The 23,690-nt window shown below is 40.0% G+C and overlaps 1 protein-coding gene across 2 annotated transcripts in view; it reads left to right on the top strand.

Annotated features, from left to right (window-relative positions):
- Positions 1–23,690, top strand: part of LTBP1 (latent transforming growth factor beta binding protein 1) — a 548,083-nt gene that overhangs the window by 508,579 nt on the left and 15,814 nt on the right. For both annotated transcript variants that reach the window (XM_073627728.1, XM_073627727.1), the window contains 5 exons: positions 9,101–9,268; positions 9,515–9,601; positions 11,208–11,336; positions 15,117–15,257; positions 17,978–18,148. In XM_073627728.1, the coding sequence (XP_073483829.1) occupies positions 9,101–9,268; positions 9,515–9,601; positions 11,208–11,336; positions 15,117–15,257; positions 17,978–18,148 (696 nt within the window). The remainder of the gene's footprint in view (positions 1–9,100; positions 9,269–9,514; positions 9,602–11,207; positions 11,337–15,116; positions 15,258–17,977; positions 18,149–23,690) is intronic.

Genomic DNA, 23,690 nt, shown 5'->3' with positions numbered 1-23,690 from the left:
CATAAACTGAGGCAGCAGACTTTGTGACAATTAATATTTGTGTCATTCTCAAAACTTTTGGCCACGGCTGTAGTTCGGGGGTCTGAATCTTCCCAAAGCCAGTCTTTGTACAGGGCACAAATTAGAGCCTCCCATGGCCTATAACGTTTCCACTGATAATCCTATCTCTTATATTATATTAACAGTGTTTTTGTTATTTTGTATGTAAAAGACAAGTTATAAAGAGTATCACACATTTTTTATTGGGTCATATTGTTTTTCACTATTAAAAATACTTCTTTGTGGTTGACCTTATATGTGAGATTCTACAAGGTGAATTTTAAGGAGGATAGAAAAAGGAGCTATTTTAAGTGATGAGAAAATAAAGCTTCAGGGATTGAATTTTGATTCCTGACAAATGGAGACTTACAAGGATGATTGTTTATGTTCTTAGTACAGCATTATTGGGGCCATGTTGGAATCCTAAAGAGAGCTATGACTTTAAATTCAAACCTAATGCAGGGAGACTGGCCTTTGTGGTGTGCTCCACAATAACTAAGCAGATAGACCTATTTCAGATCTATCTGCACCACTCACACCAGGTTCTATTTCAGCATGTAATATTAATCAAGCGCAGACCCTGCACCAGTTTCTAACGGGATTGATGCAGTTTTCAGAATAGAAAACTTCCGCAGATCCCTGCCAGGTCAAGCCTGGTGTAAGGATGATGAACTGTCAGCAGACAGCTTAACATTCCTCTTTCTGCTATTGCAATGTTCTTAGTTTCATAATCTTTTTATTGAAGAAGAAAAATATTTTTTCCAAAGAGAAAGAAATCACATTATAAGAACAAGAAAACAATACAGTAGAAGACGATAGTGCCAAATCCATCTCCAGGTGCCAAGTGATACAAATTTGTGTATATTTAACTCATAAGGAGAGCATGTTACAAATAAATAAGTGAATAGTACAGAGCGATTAACAATTGTTGACACATGAAGCTTATATATCAGCATACCAAAAACAAGACTCTAAAAACACTGTACCAAGTCTTCTTACATAAACACTGTTCAGATATAAGTTAAGGAGATAATTAGTAACATTGTTACTTTTGTATTTACTCTGTTTTATTCATCTGCAAATCAAAGGGATGATCTGCAGATGAAGTCAGTTAAAACCTAAAAAAAAATTAAAAGGCACAGTGCTAAACTTATCAAAATATAAAACCCTGTGCAATGAAAGCTCTTAAACAAATAGATCATTCTTAATTCAAACCTTGTGAACCATGAATATGTGAAAGTAAGCAAACAAAATTGCAAAATTCAATAGACGCAAAGTAAGCACATGTACATTTTAAATGTGGTATCCAATAATAACCACTAATACAAAGTGCAGTCCATGTAAGTGTAAATCTCAGTGCAGTATCCAGTAGAAAAGTACTCATCCTTGCAGTGTGCTATCCAGCAGCTACCAATAATCATCCACCGCAAATGTAAACCGTGCTGTAACCAAGATATTCCAAGTGGTCTTTTAACCCTTCCAAGCCTCATTCATCCAATCAATTCTCTTTAGGGGCATTTAACCACCAACAGTCCACAGTGCACAGAGAAAAAAAAAAAAACAGATGATGCTCCATAGTGTAAAAAAAATTCATACATCTTTAGTCACATCATTTAGCTGTGATGAAGTATGTCCCACAATGGGTGAGCAGCTGGATCTTGGAAAAATCTTCACTGCAGATATATCTGATCTCCTGAACTTCTGGAGCTGCAGTGGTTAAGATCTCCGGGTCTTCAGACATATTGGTCCGGCGGGGACAAGCCCCCCCTTCCTCCTCCTCCATTGAGAAGTTCTGTTATTAATTACACTGGCTGTAACATGATCTGTGAATGGAGGAGAGAGTCCTGTGATGGATCAGACTCTCCTTTATTCACCTATTGTGAACGGGCCTAGATTTACTAAAACTGAATGTATTCACCCTTGAGAAGAGTCAATTATTGGGGGTTATGATCACCTTGCATAAATACTGTATATATAAGGTAAATGTAAGCCCTTATGGAAAATGAAATCAATTTAGGGTTGTTGGATGTTGCACTTCTTGCAACTGAAAAAAGCTGTATCCTGTGCATACAAATGGGACTCTTCACTGTTAGAGCTATGTGAAATATAATAATGTGAAATAGCCTTTTGTTTTAGCCCTGTCTAATAACATAAAATATAAATGGCTACCAGTAATAAATATTAAAATGCAAATCCAGGGAGTTATCCTGTTGCCTTGAGGGGCCATGCTGCCGAAGCAACTGCAAAGCGCCTCGGCAGCGGTGCTTTGCGGGCGCTTCTAACCCTTTATTCGGCCACTAGTGCAGGTTAAAAGCATCCTGCTAGCGCCCAAAAAGCGCCGCAAAAATGATGGTAAAGCGCAGCTAAAACTAGCGGGGGTTTACCGCCGACACCCCTGCGCTGGAAGTGTGAAAGGGCTCTTACAGTGCTGCTGGCTCCTGTTCTCTGTTTTGAATCCCCAATCTTCCATTCTTCACAAGAAAGAGTTTACAGTGGACAATGCAGTCTGTTAGCTTGTTGAAGGAGGAGGCGAGGAGGGAGGAGCATGGGAGTGCCTTGGCATCCTAGGTTAGAGGGCAGTGTGTTTCTATTGATGAACACCATGTAGGGAAACACAACTGTAGACTCTGCATACAAGGGTGGCTCCATAGGATGCTGCATGAGAAAGGAGCCACCTTGAAACAGGAAACTTGGGGCAGCGGTCACAGCACTAGATTAAAGTGGTTGTAAACCTTCCTCTTTTAAAAAATAAAAATAACAAACATGCCTATACTTACCTGCTCTGTGCAATGGTTTTGCACAGAGCAAACCCGATCCTTCTTCTGGAGTCCCCTGCCGCCACACTAGGCCCCTCCGCTTCATTGGGTGCACCCTTGCGGGCTTGCTCCTGAGTCCTGCTGCATCCATTGATAGAGACAGATAGAGACTCAGCCCCGTCCCCTGTGTCACAGGATTTGATTGACAGCAGCGGAAGCCAGTGGCTCCTGCTGCTATCAATCGGTCCAATGAGGAAAGTGGCAGCGACTGTAGCCGCTGTGTTCGTGCACATCGCTGGATCGGATCGGGCTCAGGTAAGAAAAGGGGGGGGGGGGTCTGGGGGGCAGCTGCAGCACAAAAGATTTTTCGCCTTAATGCATACAATGCATTAAGGTGAAAAACCTTAAAGCTATAGAACCACTTTAAGCTGGAACATAAGCTAGGATTAAAAGATAAAGAAGCTGCAAACTCTGTAAGTGAATAAATGGATTGGGGCGGTGCCTTTTATGAACAAAACTAACTATGAGGGGTCTTCCAAAAGTTTTTGCACTTTTTATATTTTTGTTGGAAATGGCTGGAGGTATCATTCAGATATCCCCACTGAAAGTCAAAGACATCATATGGCGTCCTTGGGCTGGAAGTGGTTAAATTTACACTACAAGCCAGTTTTAGTGGTCATTTTTCGGTTGAGCATATGAGCTTTGTCATTAGTCACCAACTTGTTTTGAGGTGTTTTTTTAACCATGGTATGCTTTGAGATTTTTTTCACCCACAGGGAGTGGAGCTCAAACAATATCTACTTTATAGTGTTTGGTTATTATGCTAAACAAACATCTGTGCTATTTTCACTACTTTCTTAGGCTTCATAAGCTCTGATAAATGCAACCCAAAGCAATTGTACAAAATATAAAGTAAGGTTCTCTTATTGATAAAAAAGCCCCCTATCCAAATCTTAATATAAAGCAGTGTGGTGACTACTTTGTCCAGATTCCCCTTTTATCTTTTTATGGAATATTATGATTGTTCATTTGTTTTTCTTATATTTTTTTTTAATTGCTGTAGGAATGTTATATATAATAAGTGATATACAGCTTAGTAAATGATTTGTAGATTGTCATGGTTTTGGCATTAAAATTGTACTATTCGTGACAAAGAAAGAAAATAAATATGTTAAAGAGATGGCTTAAATAAAAAAAAAAAAAAAAAAAAAACAGTTCCTCTATAATCTTATAAACTTGAAGAATCTGTGCTATTTGATCCAGTATTATTTTCCACAGACAAAATGCAAATGGTAATTTAAAGTGTTTGGCAAAGTCTATCTCCCCCTCCAAGGCCTGTTTATTTTATAGTCTGGTAACCATTAGGGTGTTGATTGTGTTTTCGTTAGGGCTTTACACTTGAATATCTGATACTTCTGCATTCACTTAACTTGTGGTAATATTGTTTACATCAGTGCAATTTGAAATGTCAGAAAGCTCATGTTTTTGCTTCCATGAGAGCCAACAGAAGAAAAATAAGATTTCTGGGACACTGACAAACAAAAAACGTTAAGCCAGCCCCTGTATAACCCAACCTCCAACCGTCATGTCTCAGTTTTTTGAGCATGCAGTACATAAAGCCAAAAGCACAAAAGGGTGGGACCTCTGTCCCTCAGGTGACTTCAAAGAAAATGATTTTGTGCCCAGTACAAACATTTTCTTTTCTTTATCAACCATTGAGGGATACATGAATTCAGTGATGCTTGGACATTCAAAACATGCAAAGCAGTCCAGCTGAAGGGTGGCAACGGCACACCAGCTGAAGAAATGGCACGGGTGAGCCATTTCTTCAGTGCGCATGTGCCGATGATGTCAGCACATGCTGTTATAGTGAATATCTCCTAAACAGTGCAAGTTTAGGAGATATTCACGGTACCTACAGGTAATCCTTATTATAATAAACGTCATCTCGTAGGTGGTAGTGTTGTACGTACACTCCAGCTCCATACTCTTTCTCCCACTGTTCAGCCTAGAGGAAGCAATTTCCCACTTCTGCACCTGTGGCTCTCCGGTCTGGTTGCACTGCCCACCCACACTGACGTGGTCCCTTCTGGCTGCCTACAACCATCTTCAACATCTGCTGCTCGGGTGCACTGATGTAAACGTCATTGTGGCTCTGGCCAATCACAGCACCGGAGCCCGCGATACCCGGAAATAACTCCGGGAGACATGTCGCCGGCCACAGCAGTGTGCCTGGACGGCTGCGGTGGCTTCGATTTAAGGTAAGTATTTCATAGTGAGCTAGTATGCTATGCATACTAGCTTATTATGCCTTTGTCTTGCAGGGGGTTTTTTTGTTTTGTTTTTTGTTTCCGTGGGTTTACAACCACTTTAAGCCTTCACTGTTGTAGGATTGTGGTGGCCCAAAGGTGCTAACTGTGCGATAGGTCCTAGTGATTCAGCCTTGCCAACCTTACTGAATATTTGTGTCCTCAGAGACTGGGACACACCAAAGACTGTGCCACGGCTCTGCACCTGGAGAGCACTCTGTGGCTAAACTAGTACACTGAGGTCTGGAAAGCTCCATATTGCAGAGCCCAAGGCCTGAATATTACAGGTTAGGCTTGCCACATTCAGAGGCTGACTGAATGAGTCTTCAGAGACTCAATACACATACAAACATAATTTCAGTTCAGTGGGTTTGGGTACAGACTCCCAAAGCTGTATCTGAGGATACGCCGACCTGGATAACTGCTGTGTAGAGACTAGCTCAAGTAGCATTTTTGAAGTCATGGTTGAAGTCAGTGAAAAAAAATGTCAGATGTATACAGCGTCTTGATTGAAGAAAATATAAAAAGTTAAACTATGTAGTTCAATTTTTTTCTGTAGAGGAAAAGACATCCAATCTCAGTATTTACTTCTCTATGCATATTATATTATGCAATATATATATATATATATATATATATATATATATATATATATATATATGAATTGTGAGCACTCGTTTTTAACCTGACGGTGCAGTTTATAAATTACATAAATTACGTACACGAAGCGTGCTATGATTCACATACCATGGTAATGCTCTGAACATAAATACAAATTTTCAAAGTCAGAGTTTAAGTAGACATATACAGTAGTGCATTCACCATGTAACTATGCTGACACTACACCTAAATACCCTGTTAGGTGCTTATTGCTGTATAGATTACTCCCAAACCCTAGCACATCTGTAACAGGTGAAAAATTGGCCTTCCAAGCATGCTATAGCCTAAGTAAGGTCTCTTTACACCTTTAGTGAATGCAGTATGAATTGAGTGATATAGTATTTTGTGTTCTATGCCTTCAGCAACTTCAGTTGTACACAGAGAACTTGAGTTTTCCATCCACTATTGCACCAGTTCTCCCCACTTCTTTCTGTAATCTTGTAATCCTCTTGCACCAGCTGTTGATAAAATAACACACAGCAAATCTGGTGAGACCGTTTCAGCGAGTACACTTCTATTGCTAAAGCGAGTGCACTTCTATTGCTAAAGCGAGTACACTTCTATTGCTAAAGCGAGTACACTTCTATTGCCCATGTATAGAGGTATGTGTGTTCATTCAGCAGGGAATTACACTTCAGCAACTTTCTTTATTGGATTTATTACATATATATTTAGGGCCTCTGAGTACTTTATGACATTTGTAATGTCAACTATCAAAACCTCCCATCTAATCCAGATTCAAAAGAGGGCAATTTAGACAGGAATGCAGAGTATCTGTGCCTCAAATTTGCTCCTACAACTACAGCCAGTTATCAGACACAGTCAGCTGGATTACCATATATCTTTCCCCAGGCTATCAGGCTGTACAGCATGACACCTTTATGTGTTCCAGGAAATCTGTAAATTCACAAATGGGTATAACAGATATGATGTTTCTTGCAATAAGCAAAGAGCATAAAAACCTTTCTAAGGTTCTAAACCTTTTCTATAGTTTCTAACTGAGCTGCTTAGATTTCTATTGTAACCCATCAGAAGGAAAAACTAAATTGTATATATTTATTTAGCTAAAAAGAGATAGAAAACCGTTTAAAAGCATATAAACATAAAAAAAAAAACTGACCCAAAACCATGCATTTATAAAGTTTATAAATAAACATTGCGTACATGTTAAAGGATTTACAGAGCACTATGGGTTAACTAAAGAGAAATTACAGCAAAAGTATGTCCTTTCAGGTACCATCTAGCTAGATTTCCCACAAGTTTTGCATCAGGTGGCAAAGGAACAAGACAAAGATGCCAAGTGCTCAACTAACTGAATAACATTCTAAAAAAAATCTCACATTGAACCTGGGGGGACTGCTAATATGCAAAGTGACAAAAAATTCTAAACAAAATAAACATAATAATTTCTTGTATGTGTCTGCCCTAGTGCAGATGTGCATGGTCAACTTAGAACATTCCCACCACTCTCTGCTTCTAGGATACAGCTGTACTTAACTGCTTTGCTAAGCAAAATATGAGCCATTTAAAAAGAGATATATCCTAATCAGATTCTGTGCACTGCTATTAACATGTCATCTAGGAATATGTCTACAGTATGTGTATGGTTCAATTAGCTCTAAAGGTGCCCTGTGTAGAGGTATATTTTAGGTCAGAGCATCAGTGCAGACCGATTCAAAAAAAGGTTGAGTGGCCATGAATGTCTAACCTTAAAATCATTTTTAGTAAGTGATGACTATGCTTCTGTCCTCCCTCAAGATTACATTACACTATAAAATTAACCTGCAGCAAATTATGGTAGCATTTTTTTAAACTTCTGTTTCAAACCTTCTCATTATGACAGGCTAAAGAGAAGTGGCTGCTATTCTTTTAACTTGTGTTTTAAGTAGCAGTGATCTATATATAATCTTTTGTTCAGTCACAATAAACTATTTATTGTAGCTACCAAGTAAAAAAGATTTGAAAAGATATGATTTGCAGTATTCCACAATAACACAGAAACCAATTCCTTTTGTTAACAGATTTCAGAAACCCGATTTATTAGAAGGATTGAGCTGAAAAGACTTGGCATATTTTTAAAAACAGCAGTTGTGCATTTGAAATCAAAATCAGATCAGATATAAAAAAAAATTCAGACAACTACATAAAATGAGTTGATTTGCAGCAAGTAGGTTGGTAGCATTCCTCTGCTTCCTGCTATATAAATAGAACTACCATATTTATCGGCGTATAACACACACTTTTTTACCCTGAAAATCGGATGCAAATAGTGCATGCATGTTATACGCCGATCGTTCCAATTTGGGGTGCCTCGGAGGGGACAGGGAGGGGGGTGGGATGAGCGTCGTCAGATTACATACAGTAAGAATCTCCTGTTTACACAGCAGCCTCTGTAATGGGAAGTCCCATCTCCTGGGCGAGGGTGCTTTGGGGTAGCCCCCCAAAGCACCTTGTCTCCATGTTGATGGGGACAAGGGCCTCATCCCCATAACCCTTGCCCGGTGGTTGTGGGGGTATGCGGGCGGGGGGGCTTATCGGAATCTGGAAGCCCCCTTTAACAAGGGAACCCCCAGATCCTGCCCCCCCCGTGTGAATTGGTAATGGGGTGTACCCCCCTACCATTTCACAAAAAAGTGTCAAAAATGTTAAAAAAAACACAATACCGGTTTTTGACAATTCCCTTATTAATGTCTTCTTCTTTCCCCACTTCTTCTTCCATCTTCTTCTGGTCTTCCTTCGGTGTTCTTCTTCTTCCCCCATCTTGTTCTTCCCCCGCTTCTTCCTCTATCTTCCTCTGCTTCTTCCTTCAGTCTTCTCGTCTGGCATCTTCCGCTTCTTCTTCCCCGCTTCGTCCTCCGGACGATCTGCCTCAATGGGAGTCTCCCGCTGTGTGACGTTTCTGTTCTTATGACAGCTCTTATATAATGGAAGGCAGGGCCACCCGTGACCCCGCCCCCTCTGATGCACGGGGACTCCCCTATGGCTTTCCCCATGCATCAGAGGGGGGCGGGGTCACCGGGTGGTCCAATGCCAGCCCAGGAGACAGTGAAAGTGTGTGTTATACGTTGATAAATATGATAATTAACCAGCTTGTTCATTATGCAGTCCTTCCAGATAGCACCTGCTACAACAACCTAGTGACCTCTCAGCTTTGGTAGGAAATATCTGGAAAGTTTTTTAATTCAAATATTTGTTTTATGTAAATTACTAGTTGGTTTTGAAATCCAGTTATTCATTTTAACTTTTGGAAAGAAGTAAATATCTGAGGTGATGAACTCTATACAGTAAAAGCCGTATAACATCATATCTCCCTTTTTATGTATTTTTTTCCTGCAGATGAGCATTATGATGAAGAAGAAAAGCAATGCTACTATAACCTCAATAATGTCAATTTCTGTGAGAATGTTCTTACTATAAATATCACTAAGCAAGAATGCTGCTGTACTCTTGGAGCTGCTTGGGGAGACACCTGTGAGATGTTCCCTTGTCCAGTCTTAAGTTCTGGTATGTATATAAAGTGCATATTAAAAGCCAGTATGCATATAATTTTTATAAATCACAAGTCATCCCCATAAGGTAGTCTAAAATACATGTTCACTCTTTTATTCATTCAATAATATATGTACCTGTACCTGAGAATGGAAAAACTGAGGCTACAGCATGTTATCAAGCATGAATAACATATACATAAACATAGGCACAACCTTATTTATATAAAACAATTTTATTTTTTTCTTTGATTTTTTTCAGATGATTATGCATTACTCTGCCCTGAAGGGAAAGGATATGTCCCGTCAAAGGAGTCACTCTATGAGGGCAATAGCTTGACCTATGAAGGTTAGAATATTTGTGCCTGTTTTTTTCCAAAACTGGAAACAGAAAAGAAACATGTGCAGCAGTGCAGTTCTATAGTAAATAATTCAATATACACTATTAAATGAAGCAATAAATGTAGTTAGTTGATTAAAGTATCAGCTCAATATTAGCTTCCGTTTTCTTTAATATAGTTTCATGCTTTAAGTACACCTAATGGCTCCTGTATGACAGTCCAGACACAGACCATATCCAGTTACACTGTGGTCTACAATAAATTAAGCAAAACAATTAATTGACCTTCATAAACTGAACCAAGTCCTCCTTCCTTTGAGTCTTATAACCTCCTCCCCAAGACCCTGCAACTCACAGTGGAAAGGTTCAGTAACAGAGGCAGTGCAGTCCACCCAGAAAGAAGAATGATGGGTGGTGTGATATCTGCCCAGCCTTATATTTACCAGGATTTACCAACATCATTTATGCCACTTGATTGAACTTTGGTAGTAAACTGTTTAGCCTTCTTACTCTTCCATATAGCAAAAATGTGTGCCTGATGAGTTCTAAAATCTCTGCTTGTGATAAGTCACTTCCGATGGTCACGCGCGCCTGTTTCCACCCCCAAAGAACTTGTACATGGCTTAATTTACACTCATTAATTGCAAGCCATATACTGCCATACACTAAACAAAAAAGGAAGTGGAATCCAACTCAGTATGTAGTCTATTCCTCACAGGCACCATCCATATACATGAAATCTCAACATTTGTTACTCTACACATGTTGTTGTGGTCTAACATATTTCTTCCTCATTGGTACATTTAAAGTCTGCCATAGAGTGACAGTTCTTGTTGAGATTTCAGTCAATGCAAGCATAGTTCAAATGCAGACTGGAATTAAGATATGTATCGCCATTCTTACTAGAGTATATGTATTATTATTATACATATCCATCTAGCACTGACATGTTACACTGTTCACTGTTCATGTCATTCCCTTCCCATTTGGAGATTGCACTGTAATATCCAATTTACTGCAAGTGCTCATACAGATTTCAGGTAATGTATTAGGGTTTTTTGGAATGTGTAATAAAACCCAAACCAATATAAACACAGATATGTCATACAAATTTGTCTTCACATATGAAGCCTGATCTGTTCTGATGTATGCCTAGTGGTAACCAATAACAGGTAATTGGTCTATAAGGGACTGTAAGTTGTCTTTGTCTTGCAGCTGCTCAGTGACCTTTCATGACTAATTTTAAATCCACCTCGAAGGAGGAATTAGTCACCTCCAGACGTACAGTAACTGTCTTTAACCTTAGTGTTGTGTATGTCCTGAGATTGGTACATTGTTAGATTAGAGATCACACTATACAGAATAGCCTTGATGAAGCAGCATGGTTTCCACATAGATCTGCAATTATTTACACCCAACACCTATTTTTTTAATACAGTGTTTTGATGAGTGATGGTAGTTTTTATTATTTTTATTTTAAATCTAGACTGGTGCTTTTTGTTATAGATGATTTTATTGTAGATTTTTGTTTTTCATTTGTGTCAATAGTTCTAGCATAAAGTTATCAATTCACAATATATTTATCCTGTTTTTAATGTATCTATGACTCTTTCAGATGCTGATGAATGCCTATTATTTGGAAAAGAAATATGCAAAAATGGCTTCTGCTTAAACACTGAGGCAAGCTATGAGTGTTATTGCAAACAAGGCACATATTATGATCCTGTGAAGCTTCAGTGTTTTGGTAAGTCAATTTGTGTAAACTATGAAGTTGGAGGCTTGTACCACAATTAACCTCAAGGGATAAATGGCTATCCATCATGCAATATGCTTGCTCTAATTAGGAGTTAGAGATTAATGCTACTGGGTAATTGGGACTGGGCAAAACACACTTTTTGCTTTAGGCCCCTTTCACGCGGTCGGACCGTTCAGGTCCGCCTGTCAGTTTTGACATCTGACATGGTCCAATCTGCTAAAAGCAGATGGATGCCCCTACGTTCGCATCCGTCGCTGGCGGATTGGATCGGGTGAGATCTGATTAAAACGGACATGCTGTTCGTTTTCGTCCGATCTCTCCATAGGCAGCAGCAGCGCTGGACAAGCCCCTCCCCGCTCAATGAGCAGAGAGGGACCTGTCATCCGCCGGCTCAGCGGAGATCAACGGAGAGATCTCCCGCTGAGCCGGCGGACAGAGGCGGACTTTGAGGCATCGGTCACGCCTCATGGGAATGATGCCTTAGGCTGGGTTCACACCTATGCAAATTGGATGTGGGTTTCTCAGCATCCAATTTACATAGCAGGAGAATATGACCGGCTCTCTATGGAGCCAGTTCACATGTCTCTGAGGCGACTGTGGAGCACACTGCATTGTGCATCTTTGCCTCCGTTTCAGGGCCGAATTCAGGCAAAGATTCTGCCCTGATTCATCCCTGAAACAGAGAACAGGGAAAAGTGCCATTGTCCCAAGTGCTTTGCAGGCACTTCGGCAGCGCTGCCCATTGATTTCAATGGCAGGGGCAGTTTAGGATCGCTGTTTACACCACTCCTGCACCATCCCAAAGATGCTGCTTGCAGGACTTTTTTTCCCGTCCTGCAAGCACACCGCCACAGTGTGAAAGCCTCAGGGAGGCTTGAGAGGCACTTTACAGGCGCTATTTTTAGCGATAAAACGCCTGAAAAGTGCCTTTAGTGTGAAAGGGGTCTAAAGGGCTCAAGCCTTTCTAAGAATGCATGAATCTACTGCAGACCTTTGCATCAAAATCCTTCAAACCTAGGTGTACGTTTATTAAACAGAGATAATTTATCTCTATATCTAATTTCAGTTCTCAGCAATTCCCAGAGAAAAATCTTCTCCTCTGGCAACCCGGGTTATTAAGTTGAGAACGTTTGTTTTTCCTCTGAGAACACCTGAGATCTGAGTAGAAGGGGGAGGGCTGACTGTGATCTCCTGAGATACCTGTGTGATCACAGAGCAGCTGAGTTTTAAAAGTGAAACCAAAGTTAAAAAGACCGTTTTTACACACATTTTGGCACATTCTTTAAATGTGTATTGTGGCCCTTTTTTATTGCTGATTTTGGTATTATTTACGCGCATGTTAATGTTTTTGAACATGCCATGTTTTTTTATTGTGCATTTTGGCCCTTTAGCGCACATTTTGGCACAGGTTATTTTAACACACATTTTGGTGTGGTTTGTAACATACGTTTTGTTTGGCGCTTCTTTTAGCATGTAGTTTGACACTTTAACGTGCATTTTGATTTGCTTTTTATGCGTATTTTGGTAAACAGCACATTTGCTAGCCACTTTTGGGGTGCTATAAACAATGGCACCGCAAGCATAGTGCTTTTTGCATTTTGCAGATTTGCACTACAGTCCATTTAACATGGTTTCCTACGGAACATGTTTTGTAGTAAAATTACAAAATGCAAAAAGCACTAAAAATGCATAGGTGTGAATCAGGCCTTACAATGAATGTCACCCAAAAGTTGTGCATTTCTGCCAAGAATTCTGCATTGCTCAGATGTGAATGGGTCCTAAAAGAAAATACATTATAACTATACTGTGTGTTTGTTTGTACTGTGTGTGTATATATATATATAGTAAATATATAAAACACATATAGTTATGATTTATATCAATCTTTAAGCTTGCTGTTGCTGATATTAGGAAGAAAGAAGCCTCCTTCCTCACATCACAGCAGCTTCTCACCCATATTCTCCACCTCTGAGCTGGAGAATCTGGGATGGAGATATTTTACCCAAATGGCCAGTGAGATGTTCAGATCTTACCTTCATAAACTGGTTATCTGTGTAAAAGTGAATGACAGAAGGGTGTGTCCTGTGATAAGAAGTGAAGAACATGTTCTCCACGGCTCATCTCAGCTTCATAAACTGGCACACCTAAGGCTCCTTTCACACTGGGGCGTCAGCGTCGTCGGCTTTACTGCCGTATTTGCGGGTACTTGGGCGCTAGCAGGGTGCTTTTAACCCCCGCTAGTGGCCAAAAAAGGGTTAAAACCATCCGCAAAGCGCTGTTGCAGCAGCACTTTGCCGGTGGTATAGCCGCGCTGCCTATTGATTTCAATGGGCAGGAGCAGTGGAGGAGCGGTATACACACCGCTCCTTCACCGCTCCAAAGATGCTGCTAGCAGGACTTTTTTTACTGTCCTGCCAGTGCACCGCTCCAGTGTGAAAGCCCTCAGGCTTTCACACTGAATAGACAGGAGCGGCTCTTTCAGGGCGCTTTGCAGGCGCTATTTTTAGCACTGTAGCACCTGCAAAGCACCCCAGTGTGAAAGGGGTCTAAGAGATCAGCTGTGATCATCAGGATCTCGGCTCTTCTCTGTTTGATAAATGTACACCTTTATCTTTATCAGACTGTCAGATGCTAGATTAGAAATCACATATGGGAGATGTACTAAAGCTGGTGCCCACAGAATCTGGTGAAGCTGTGCATAGTAACCGATCAGCTTCTAGTTTTTTTATTGTCAAAGTTTAATTGAACAAGCTGAAGTTAGATGCTGATGCACAGCTACACCAGTTTCTGTGAGCACCAGTTTTGGTAAATCTCCCCCCATAAAGTCTAAACTTTGACATGGACCCTAAATAGAATTATTTTTGCAGGAAAATATTAAGTATTCTGTTTTCTACCTTAATTTGTTCACCTAATGGTATTCAGGTTTATGGTAAATTTCTACCACATTTTTTGCTGTTGCAGTTAACAGCTCTTTTGCCATGTAGAAATGCTAGCGTTGCCTTAACTCTCACAGCAGTTTAAATTGCCAGTTATATATCAGTGAATATAGCTTGCTTTCTGCCTGAACTCTGTGCGATTTTAATGAAAAACACAGATTAACTTGTATTAATAGTATTATGAAGCATTTTGTTAACATCATAAATATATATATTGGGTTTTCTTTAAAACAAATCTGATTGCGCACAATATTTTTTCAAAGAACATGATGGCCCTTGGTAAAATATCCTTGAATTTCCATAAATCAGAGTGACTTGGAAATATGAACCATTTTGTTAATGATGGCGAATTGCTCAACACCAGTAAAGTTCACTTGCAGGTCCTTTTTGGAATTCTTTTCTAGCGAAGGGTGATTATCCAACTAATTTGTGTAACCTAACGCCACACTTTCTTCACAAAATCACCTTCTTCTGTCTTCAAGTGTAGACCACTTGCTAATCCGTCTGAGAGTTTTGCTAGGTAAGCAAAAAATGCCTTAAACCTAGCAAAGTTTTGGAGAGCAAAAAGTCAATTTTAAAGCCACAACAAAGGAATCCAATGGCTTAGTCACTCCTTTATTACTATATCAAATTTCATAGCTTGATCTAATTATTTACTAAGCATTCAAATACAGCTGCTTTACACAACTTTTTGTTACTACTGATTTACTGCTGACTGTGCCCAGTGGAAATCAATTGTCGGGAAATACTCCCATTTCAGATACCAGTAGCTCATAAAAATTGTAAATAACATCTGTACTGTTAATACATTTGTGATTCCTATCTACTGTAGATAACAATGAATGTGATGACCCAAGCAGTTGCATAGATGGTGAATGTATCAACACGGATGGATCATACAGCTGTTTCTGCACACGTCCGATGGTTCTGGATGCTACAGGAAAAAGGTGTATCAGACCACTGGATGTAATTGGTAAGTTACTAAAAATTGTACAACATGACCTATAGCCATCTTTTAGTTGAGTACTAAGTTGAGTACTATTCTGGAAGAAGAATAGCAAATGTTCAACAACCTGTGGCTGCCTACTTTGTGGACAGAGAAGCAAGTGGTCATTTTCCAGCTGTGTTTTTTGTAAGATGCCATAACGCAAGATATATTACCAAACTAAACTCAAAAAGATGCTGCTCATCTAATGGTGAAAATGACACCTTGAAACTGCATTTAGCAGACGTGGCCTTGCTTTCTATTTTTCATTGATATGTAGCTGTTGTACTTTGGATTGCTCTACTGCCAACAATTGCAATGATGCCATTACTCTGGTGTTTGTGGAACGTAAAGGTAATTTATTATAAGAGAACTACTGAGGCTGTCATTGCAAAACTCTCCTTCAGAAATTGCTTTTTGCTGTCATATGGATACTCTAAGTTGCAGAATCAAAAAAGTATGCAAATGAAGAATTTTGATATTTTGCTGACTTTCTTGATCATCATACTTGTTCTCTGTTAGTAAATCAGAAAATATTGAAACCACCGGCACAACACAGCAGCCAACATTTTTGGAAGGAAGGTACAATAGGGGGGTGTGTATATATCATGTGCCCGCTCAGACATCGCAGCCTCAATGACCTGCATGTGAATAGAAGCTTTGTGATGGGGGTTCAGCAAGTGGGTATCATAGAAAATAGCATGCAGTGGTCAGTAATATGTAATTTACAACCCAGCATAAAGACTGCAGAAAACAGGATTATGTAATGTACTACTTACAACTGTGCATCCTCAACATTTAGAGTGCAGCGGTGTTGGGCATGTAACATACAAAGAATATAGTATGCAGGAGTGAGTAGCATGTAACAAATAACACAGCATGTGCATGGGGACAGGAATATGTAGCATATGAAATAATGTATAGTGATGTTGTCTGTAGTGTGTAATGTGCAAAATAATCTATAGATTGCAGGGATAGTATGTCATGCATTACCCCTTTTATTGGTAGTCTGTGGGGCACAAATATTCTGCCTTACATTTTTGATCAGTAGAAGGAAGAATGCTCACTTACATTGATAATCAGTAAGAGTAAAAAATGCCTACTTACTGTATATTGGTGGTCAGTGGAGAAGTGCCACCTTACATTGGTGGTAAAATGTGCTTAGGCCTTACAACCACACTTAGGTGGGATGGGGATTCCCCACCTTCCTAACTTGCTCATTACAGATAGAGGGAGTTCAGCTTCTCAGCGTACTCTTAATTAGCTTCCTTCAAAGCAGTAATTAAAAACAGAAACAGTCTAAATATTCATACAGGAGATGAAAAAAGAAGCAGAATCAAATATCTGAAAAAGTTCCTGTGGCATGAAAGAGTCATCATTATTGGAAACCATTTGTCCGTGATAGCTGGAATGATTTTATGACCTGAAAAACCAATTGAATAAAACATTTTTTGTGATGACTGTGGAGTGTTTTTTTTTTTTTTTCATCTGTATGGATATTTAGAGGTAATAAATAATCAGAAATGACTGGTTCAGATACTTCTACTTCAGGCAGTTTTCTTTCTGAGACATTCCCTTTAAAAATTGTTAATTTAATTTAAAAGCTCAATGTTTTCGTAAAAAATGTTAGGCACATATTAGGCAGAGGATGGCTGAATTTAAAGCAGTAGGTTTAAATGATATTAAAGCTTTCTTTTTTTTTTTTTAAAATAAAAAAATTACATACTTTGCATAGAGCAGACCAGATCCACCTCTTCTCAGGTCGCCCGCTGGCACTCCTGACTTTTTCCCCCCACTGAGTGCCACTAAGGAGGCACTTGTGCAGACTCGTTTCCGAGCCTCGCTGTCTGCATCAATTGACAGACAGTGGGGCTCGGCCCCACCTCCTGCTCCTTCGTCATAGGATTTGATTGGCAGCAGCAGGAGTCAATGGCCAACACTTCTATCAATCTGCCCAGTAAGGAGGGACAGAGTCAAGAGAGCCGCTGCTGTCATGCACAGCACTGGATTGATATCCGGTCCATTTTTATCCGATCCCCTATAGAGGAGAACGAGGTTCTGACAGGTTCGTCCCTGCACAATGAGCAGAGATGGACCTGTCTCCGCCGGCTCAGTGGGGATCAATGGAGCGATCTCTGCTGAGCAAGTGGAGTCCGTCAAAACGGACAGCCCCGTGTGAAAGGGGCCTAAGGCTTGTCACAAACCCAAAACAATTTAGGTAAGTGAAACAGAAAATGTTTAAGTCATTTTGTTAGCATGACAGTCAGGCAACTAGTATTTTCAGCATTATTTGTATCATGACAGGTTTTAAAGAAGTAGGCTTGATGTAAACTGTATTGCCCTTTAGGCCACTCTGTGACTTTAGATCTTTAAGGCTCACATATCAGTATAGCTCATACAAGGTATAATTAAAATATATGTACATATGTATTCCTATATAACTGTTACCTATTCTAATGTAATGTTATTTCCCTAAAAGCAGGAATTGTGAGATCATATTACAACAAAAGGTAACATGCTGTCTCTAAATTATGTTCACCCTAGGTATTGGCCTACACATGCTGGCTTATTAGGGTATTGTCTATAAAGATAATCTACTTTTTTTGGTTGGAGTCTTGTACTGATAAAGATCTGGGCTATTTTATCACAACTTTGCATTTATTCAGTGGTTCAGTTTAGATAATGATGCACAATTTGATTTTTCACAGAACCTACAGAAGAAACCGATGTGTTCCAAGATGTATGCTGGCAGGATCTTAGTGAAGACTATGTGTGCAGCCAGCCCTTGGTTGAAAGGCAGACTACTTACACAGAATGCTGCTGTTTATATGGGGAAGCATGGGGCATGCAGTGTGCTCTTTGCCCAATGAAGGACTCAGGTGAGCCAGTAAAATGAATGACTTGGATGTACATGTAGATACTCTGATGTAGACAGCTTTTTGAACTTTTTCTCCCACTTTGCCAGAGCAAAGCTTATTAATCTCACAGATGCTTGCAGGTACCTGTACATGCTTTTTTTTGTTTTTATTAGACTTAAGAGTCTATTCACACCTATGTATTGCTGTACATATGTCTACATGTGCAATGCATTGGGGGGGGGGGGGGGGGTTATGCCATTCAGGCATCTGATTCTGTTGTTGGTAGTTCAAACACCCCCTATTTTACCTATAATATATTTGTTTATAAACTATGGAGAAGGGCAGGATAGGCATGCTGGGGGTGACTGCCTTACCTTTCCCTTTCTGTAAATTGAACAACAGTTTATCAGAAGTAAAACAGGGTGATCAGTGTTCCTCTCAAGGAAGTTTTGCCCAGCATTGTCTGTAGTTACTTCATATACATGTTGTAATGACTTTTCTGTTTTCTATCATCTTATATCTATGAGTACCGTTACTGAAAGGCTTTTTAAAAAGTTTCATTCGGAACAGGTACACAAGCACTTTTTTTGTTTTTCTATAGAATGCATCATTTGCAGTTAGTACAATGGATTGATCCCAGAAAGCAGCAGTCTAATAAAGAACACACCTATTCATGATTTACTGAGGTCTATGGTGAATATTACCTGTTTGAAGTGGTTTAAGTGTATGCATTGGCTCTCAAATGAGCTTTCACACTTTGAAGCCATAGGATCATACATATATATCCTGGAGTTGCTCCAGCACTCGATAGACATTGGTAATATTTACTGTTTCCATAATACCTAATCATGGTTTGTGCTTGAGAGATTTATATGATAGGTTTCAGACAAGAGCGTAATGTCTATGCAGCAAAGAATAATTTGTCTTTCTCAAGCGTGGAGATAAAACCCAGAAAGTGTTTACTTAGACAAAAGTGTACAGTAGCAATGTTGAAATAGAAAACCTCAGGTTTCTCAAAATGGTCACACTCCCTCCTAACCAGTTCATTTCCCAAGAGTGTGCTGATGCAGCTCCCAGACATGAGGAAGGATGCGTGGCTGTCTGAAAAAAGTTACAGCCATCTGGAAAACAGGCTATAAATTGTCTTTTTTCAGGGTCTTGCCTCAAAATTAGCTCGGCTGTAAATTTACCTCTTCATTCCTAATGGAAGGATAGCTGTGGGGCTTTTTTTGCTTTTTCCATTCCAACTTAAAATATTATCAGCCTTTAGGAGACTTGTTTTGCTACCAGAAGATCTATAGGCAGTGGCAATGACTGTAAAACGTGAAGGAAGGGAAAACACTGTTATAAAGCGGATTATAGACTTTAGAGAATTGGGCAAATGTGCCTGATATGACCGCTTCACAGTGCCTGCAGACACAGCTCCTGCCTGTGTTGTACAAATGCTTCTGTTAAGCCAATGGAGGTGGACAGGAGAAGTGTACAAACAATTCCAATATCAACTTATATGAAACTGAATCTAAACAATCGCTTCATCCATAATAAATGCTTACAGGTGACTCAATAGACATTAGATTGTCGCCTGATCTGGCCAAAAAAGGGGACAAATTGTGGGTCTGTCATCTAATATCTACAAGTATTTTATTTATAGCAGCTAGGAAAGGCGATTGCTCTTCTCTCCTTTCAAAATCTCATCTCAACAATGCAAAAAAGCAAGTGTAGGTCTGATTCACCTACGCATCTTTTTGTTCATGGTACAACACCTAGTTGTAAAGGCACCTCATCCCTAAGTAGTAATAGGATAAAGAGAGCAAAGTTGAGGGGATTTTTACGGTGCCAACAAGATTTAAGAAATGACTTATGCCCTGTACACACGGTCGGACATTGATCGGACATTCCGACAACAAAATCCATGGATTTTTTCCGACGGATGTTGGCTCAAACTTGTCTTGCATACACACGGTCACACAAAGTTATTGGAAAATCCGATCGTTCTGAACGCGGTGACGTAAAACACGTACATCGGGACTATAAACGGGGCAGTAGCCAATAGCTTTCGTCTCTTAATTTATTCTGAGCATGCGTGGCACTTTGTGCGTCGGATTTGTGTACACACGATCGGAATTTCCGACAACGGATTTTGTTGTCGGAAAATTTTATAGCAAGCTCTCAAACTTAGTGTGGCGGAATTTCCAGGAAAATGTGTGATGGAGCCTACACACGGTCGGAATTTCCGACAACAAGGTCCTATCACACATTTTCCGTTGGTGTGTACAGGGCATTAGAGTTAAAAATTAATTTTATTTATACAAAAAATATTTTAAAATAAGTTTTTTACAAAGAACAAGGAGATATTCACAATAATAACAATGATAAGGTGGTTATGAAATATGTAGGTTCAAACCAAAATGAAGATTGCACACTAGCCCAAAATCAAATTTTTAACTCTTATGCCGCGTACACACGGTCGGACTTTTCATCTACAAAAGTCCGACGGACGCCGATGGACTAAAGCCGGCTGACAATCCGATCGTGTGTGGGCTTCCCCGGACTTTCAGCGGACTTTAGATTTGAAACATGCTTCGAATCTTTACATCGTAACTACGCCGGACCCAGAAATCCGCTCGTCTGTATGCTAGTCCGACAGACAAAAACCCACACTAGGTCAGCTATTGGCTACTGGCTATCAACTTTCTTATTTTAGTCCGGTGTACGTCATCACGTACGAATCCGTCGGACTTTTGTGTGATCGTATGTAGGCAAGTCCGTTCGTTAGAAAGTCTGCCGCAAGTCCGCCAAAAGTCCGTCAAAAGTCCGTCGAAAATCTGTCGGACTTTTGTAGACGAAAAGTCCGACGAAAATCTGTCGGACTTTTGTAGACGAAAAATCTGACCGTGTGTACGCGGCATAAGTCATTTCTTAAATCTTGTTGGCACCGTAAAAATACCCTCACTTTGCTCTTTTTATCATCATTTCAACAATGTTTTGATGTGTAGAACAATGACTTATTCTTAAAAAAATATACCATCCAAAACGGTTAGCAGATGACACTATTTCTTCCTGTGATGTACCCTTCTTGTCACCTTCCCCACTGTCATTATACTTCATGAATTTTTTTGCTCACAAAAACAATATCCATTTTTGGTAAAATATAACAGATGAGGTTGTGTTGACTAAATAGATACCAAGGATTTGCTAAGGCTTAATATTGTGCATGCCGAAAAAAAAAGGCACCCTAAATTGTCCATAGGCAACACATATGTAACGTGTGTGGTGCAATTATTCTTTTTTGCATGTACAATCACCCGACACATGGTTGCACGTGCTTTTTTTTTTTTTGTCAATTCAGTTTTTTAAACTAACAAGCCCTGTATGTTATAGCATAATGAAAGTGACAGGTCCTCTTTATGGAGGAATCAGGGACCTATCAGATGCATTTATAGTCCAATACAAGTTATCAGGCAGCTCCAAAACCACCAACATCACAGCTGCCGCAACAAAAGCTGAGCCAGAGATTGGGGGTGACCTGTTAGCCATACTTTCCTGTTGTTGAGCTATAGTCCTTAATACTGTGTTTCTACTGGACCTTTGGTTTCTCATATACAGGTGCCCCTCCTTTCTCATTTTTAAGCTCTGAGCCTATTTGTTTTTACTTGGTCGTTGTGTGTGCTCACTATGGCCGCATAGTGCTTTCCATCCTTGGCATTCTCTGCATCATGGTTGACCCCTTCTCCTCCCCTTGTGCTGGGGGTGGGTGGGGTGGGCCTTGAGGTGCTTTTTCGCTAGTCTATGGTTGATGCATATATCTCCTGATGAAGCCGTGAGGCAAAACATGTCGGAATAACATACGACTATTCAAGCTCTATAAAGTCTCTATGTTTAACCACCATAATGGAGATACTTTATGAAATCCAACGACTTATTGCATTCTGTTATTTGTTTTAGTCTCTGTTTAAAATAAAAAATATTTTGTATATTACATATACATTTGATTGGTTTCCATTATTATTTGTATAAGGGCCGCTATAGTCCCCTCCCACATCTTCTCTTTCTTTTGAATAAATTGTATTATATATTAAAGCTGTGTGGTGCATTAAAAAGAGCAAAGCAGAAATCCTGTCACTTTGACCTTTACAGTTTAATCTGACCTCTGGCAACCAATAAATGTATATCGTACTTTTGTGGTTAGTGGTTAATGTCATAATTACCATCTTCTCTGTTTGCTCCTAAACTTTTCATTTGCAGATGCCACAAAATACTCTTTATGTATACATGCCTTTCTCAGTAAAATTTGGAGTGACTCACTTCTCAGCAAAGTGTAAATCCTGCAAGAAAAAAAATGCTTACTTTGTGCAACACAAAAGTAGTGGTTGATTTATCCAGATGTTACTTGCATTTGTGTATGTTTTCAGTCATGCAAGACATGAGATATTTAGTGCCTGTGAATTGAAAGCAACCAGACTTGCTTGATTATTATTGAATAATAAGGGGCAGGTGTTACCTCTCTAAGTCTGGGTTTACAGTGGCGCAGCACGGTTGTATGTGCAGTTTATGTGCGTTTTTGCCACGTTTTCTGAAAGCGCACCCACAGACCCACGCTGTGCCCAAACTGCAGCACATCAGTGGCAGTTCATCTGATAGCAGGTAATTCTCATACTGACCAGGATGTGTGTTAGACTCCAATCACTTACTGAACACAAACTGGGTGTTAATTAAACCCTGCACCATTGGAGCAATAAGGTGACAACCAACACTAAGATCAAGGACCGAGGAATACAAACAAATTAAAGGGTGGGTTATATAGGGTATCACTAGGTGATTGGACACTGGCACACCCTAAACAGGAAGTTCAACCCCCCATATAATCCCTCCCCTTACAGGGATACCTCAGTTTTCTCGCCAGTGTCTTAGGTGTTGGTCACGTGTAAAGATGTCCTGTGCTGAGCTCCAAAGGGAATATCCTATATCCTATACTGGGGCAAGCCAGGCGAACCGGATCCATTTCAAAGTGTCCTTTCTAGGCCGAATTGGATGGTACCCAGGCCTCGTGTCCGAAGAAACAAGGTTTTACCTGTAACACTTCTCTTTTTAGAGAGCTGGACCCCGCATTTCAGAATTTGTTTTTTCTAGCCTTATTCTTGGCCGGGTGCTTTACAGGCCCAGAACTGCGGATCCCCCTATCCATATATCCATAGGGGCCCCAGTCTCTGAAGGTTTTCCAAATGGAGCTCACCGTGAGAGGTGAAGATTGGGTCTGTATAACAGAACCCTGCAGCTGGATAAGGTAAGGGAGATTCCACAGAATTTTTTAATTCTAGTAGGTTTCTCCTTTAAGTAAATGTATGCTATGCCTATTGTTGCCACCGGGGGCTGCCAAGAGCACATACCTTCTCATGCTTGATTGTCTGTCTCAGTGTTCACGCTGCACAGCTCCTCCAGTTGAGCTCCAGGTAGGATGGGATGGGGGGCTCTTCCTTCAGGGATATTCCACCCCAGATTGGGGGGGCCGCGGTGGTCTGAAAGACGGTAGTATACCGCACTGCCACCGCCGCCATTTCTATTT

Source organism: Aquarana catesbeiana, linkage group LG04 (assembly GCF_042186555.1).
Source record: "Aquarana catesbeiana isolate 2022-GZ linkage group LG04, ASM4218655v1, whole genome shotgun sequence".
In the NCBI taxonomy this organism is placed as follows: domain Eukaryota; kingdom Metazoa; phylum Chordata; class Amphibia; order Anura; family Ranidae; genus Aquarana; species Aquarana catesbeiana.
The sequence above is the reverse complement of the archived record's forward strand: the minus strand, read 5'-3'. Positions and strand labels throughout refer to the sequence as shown.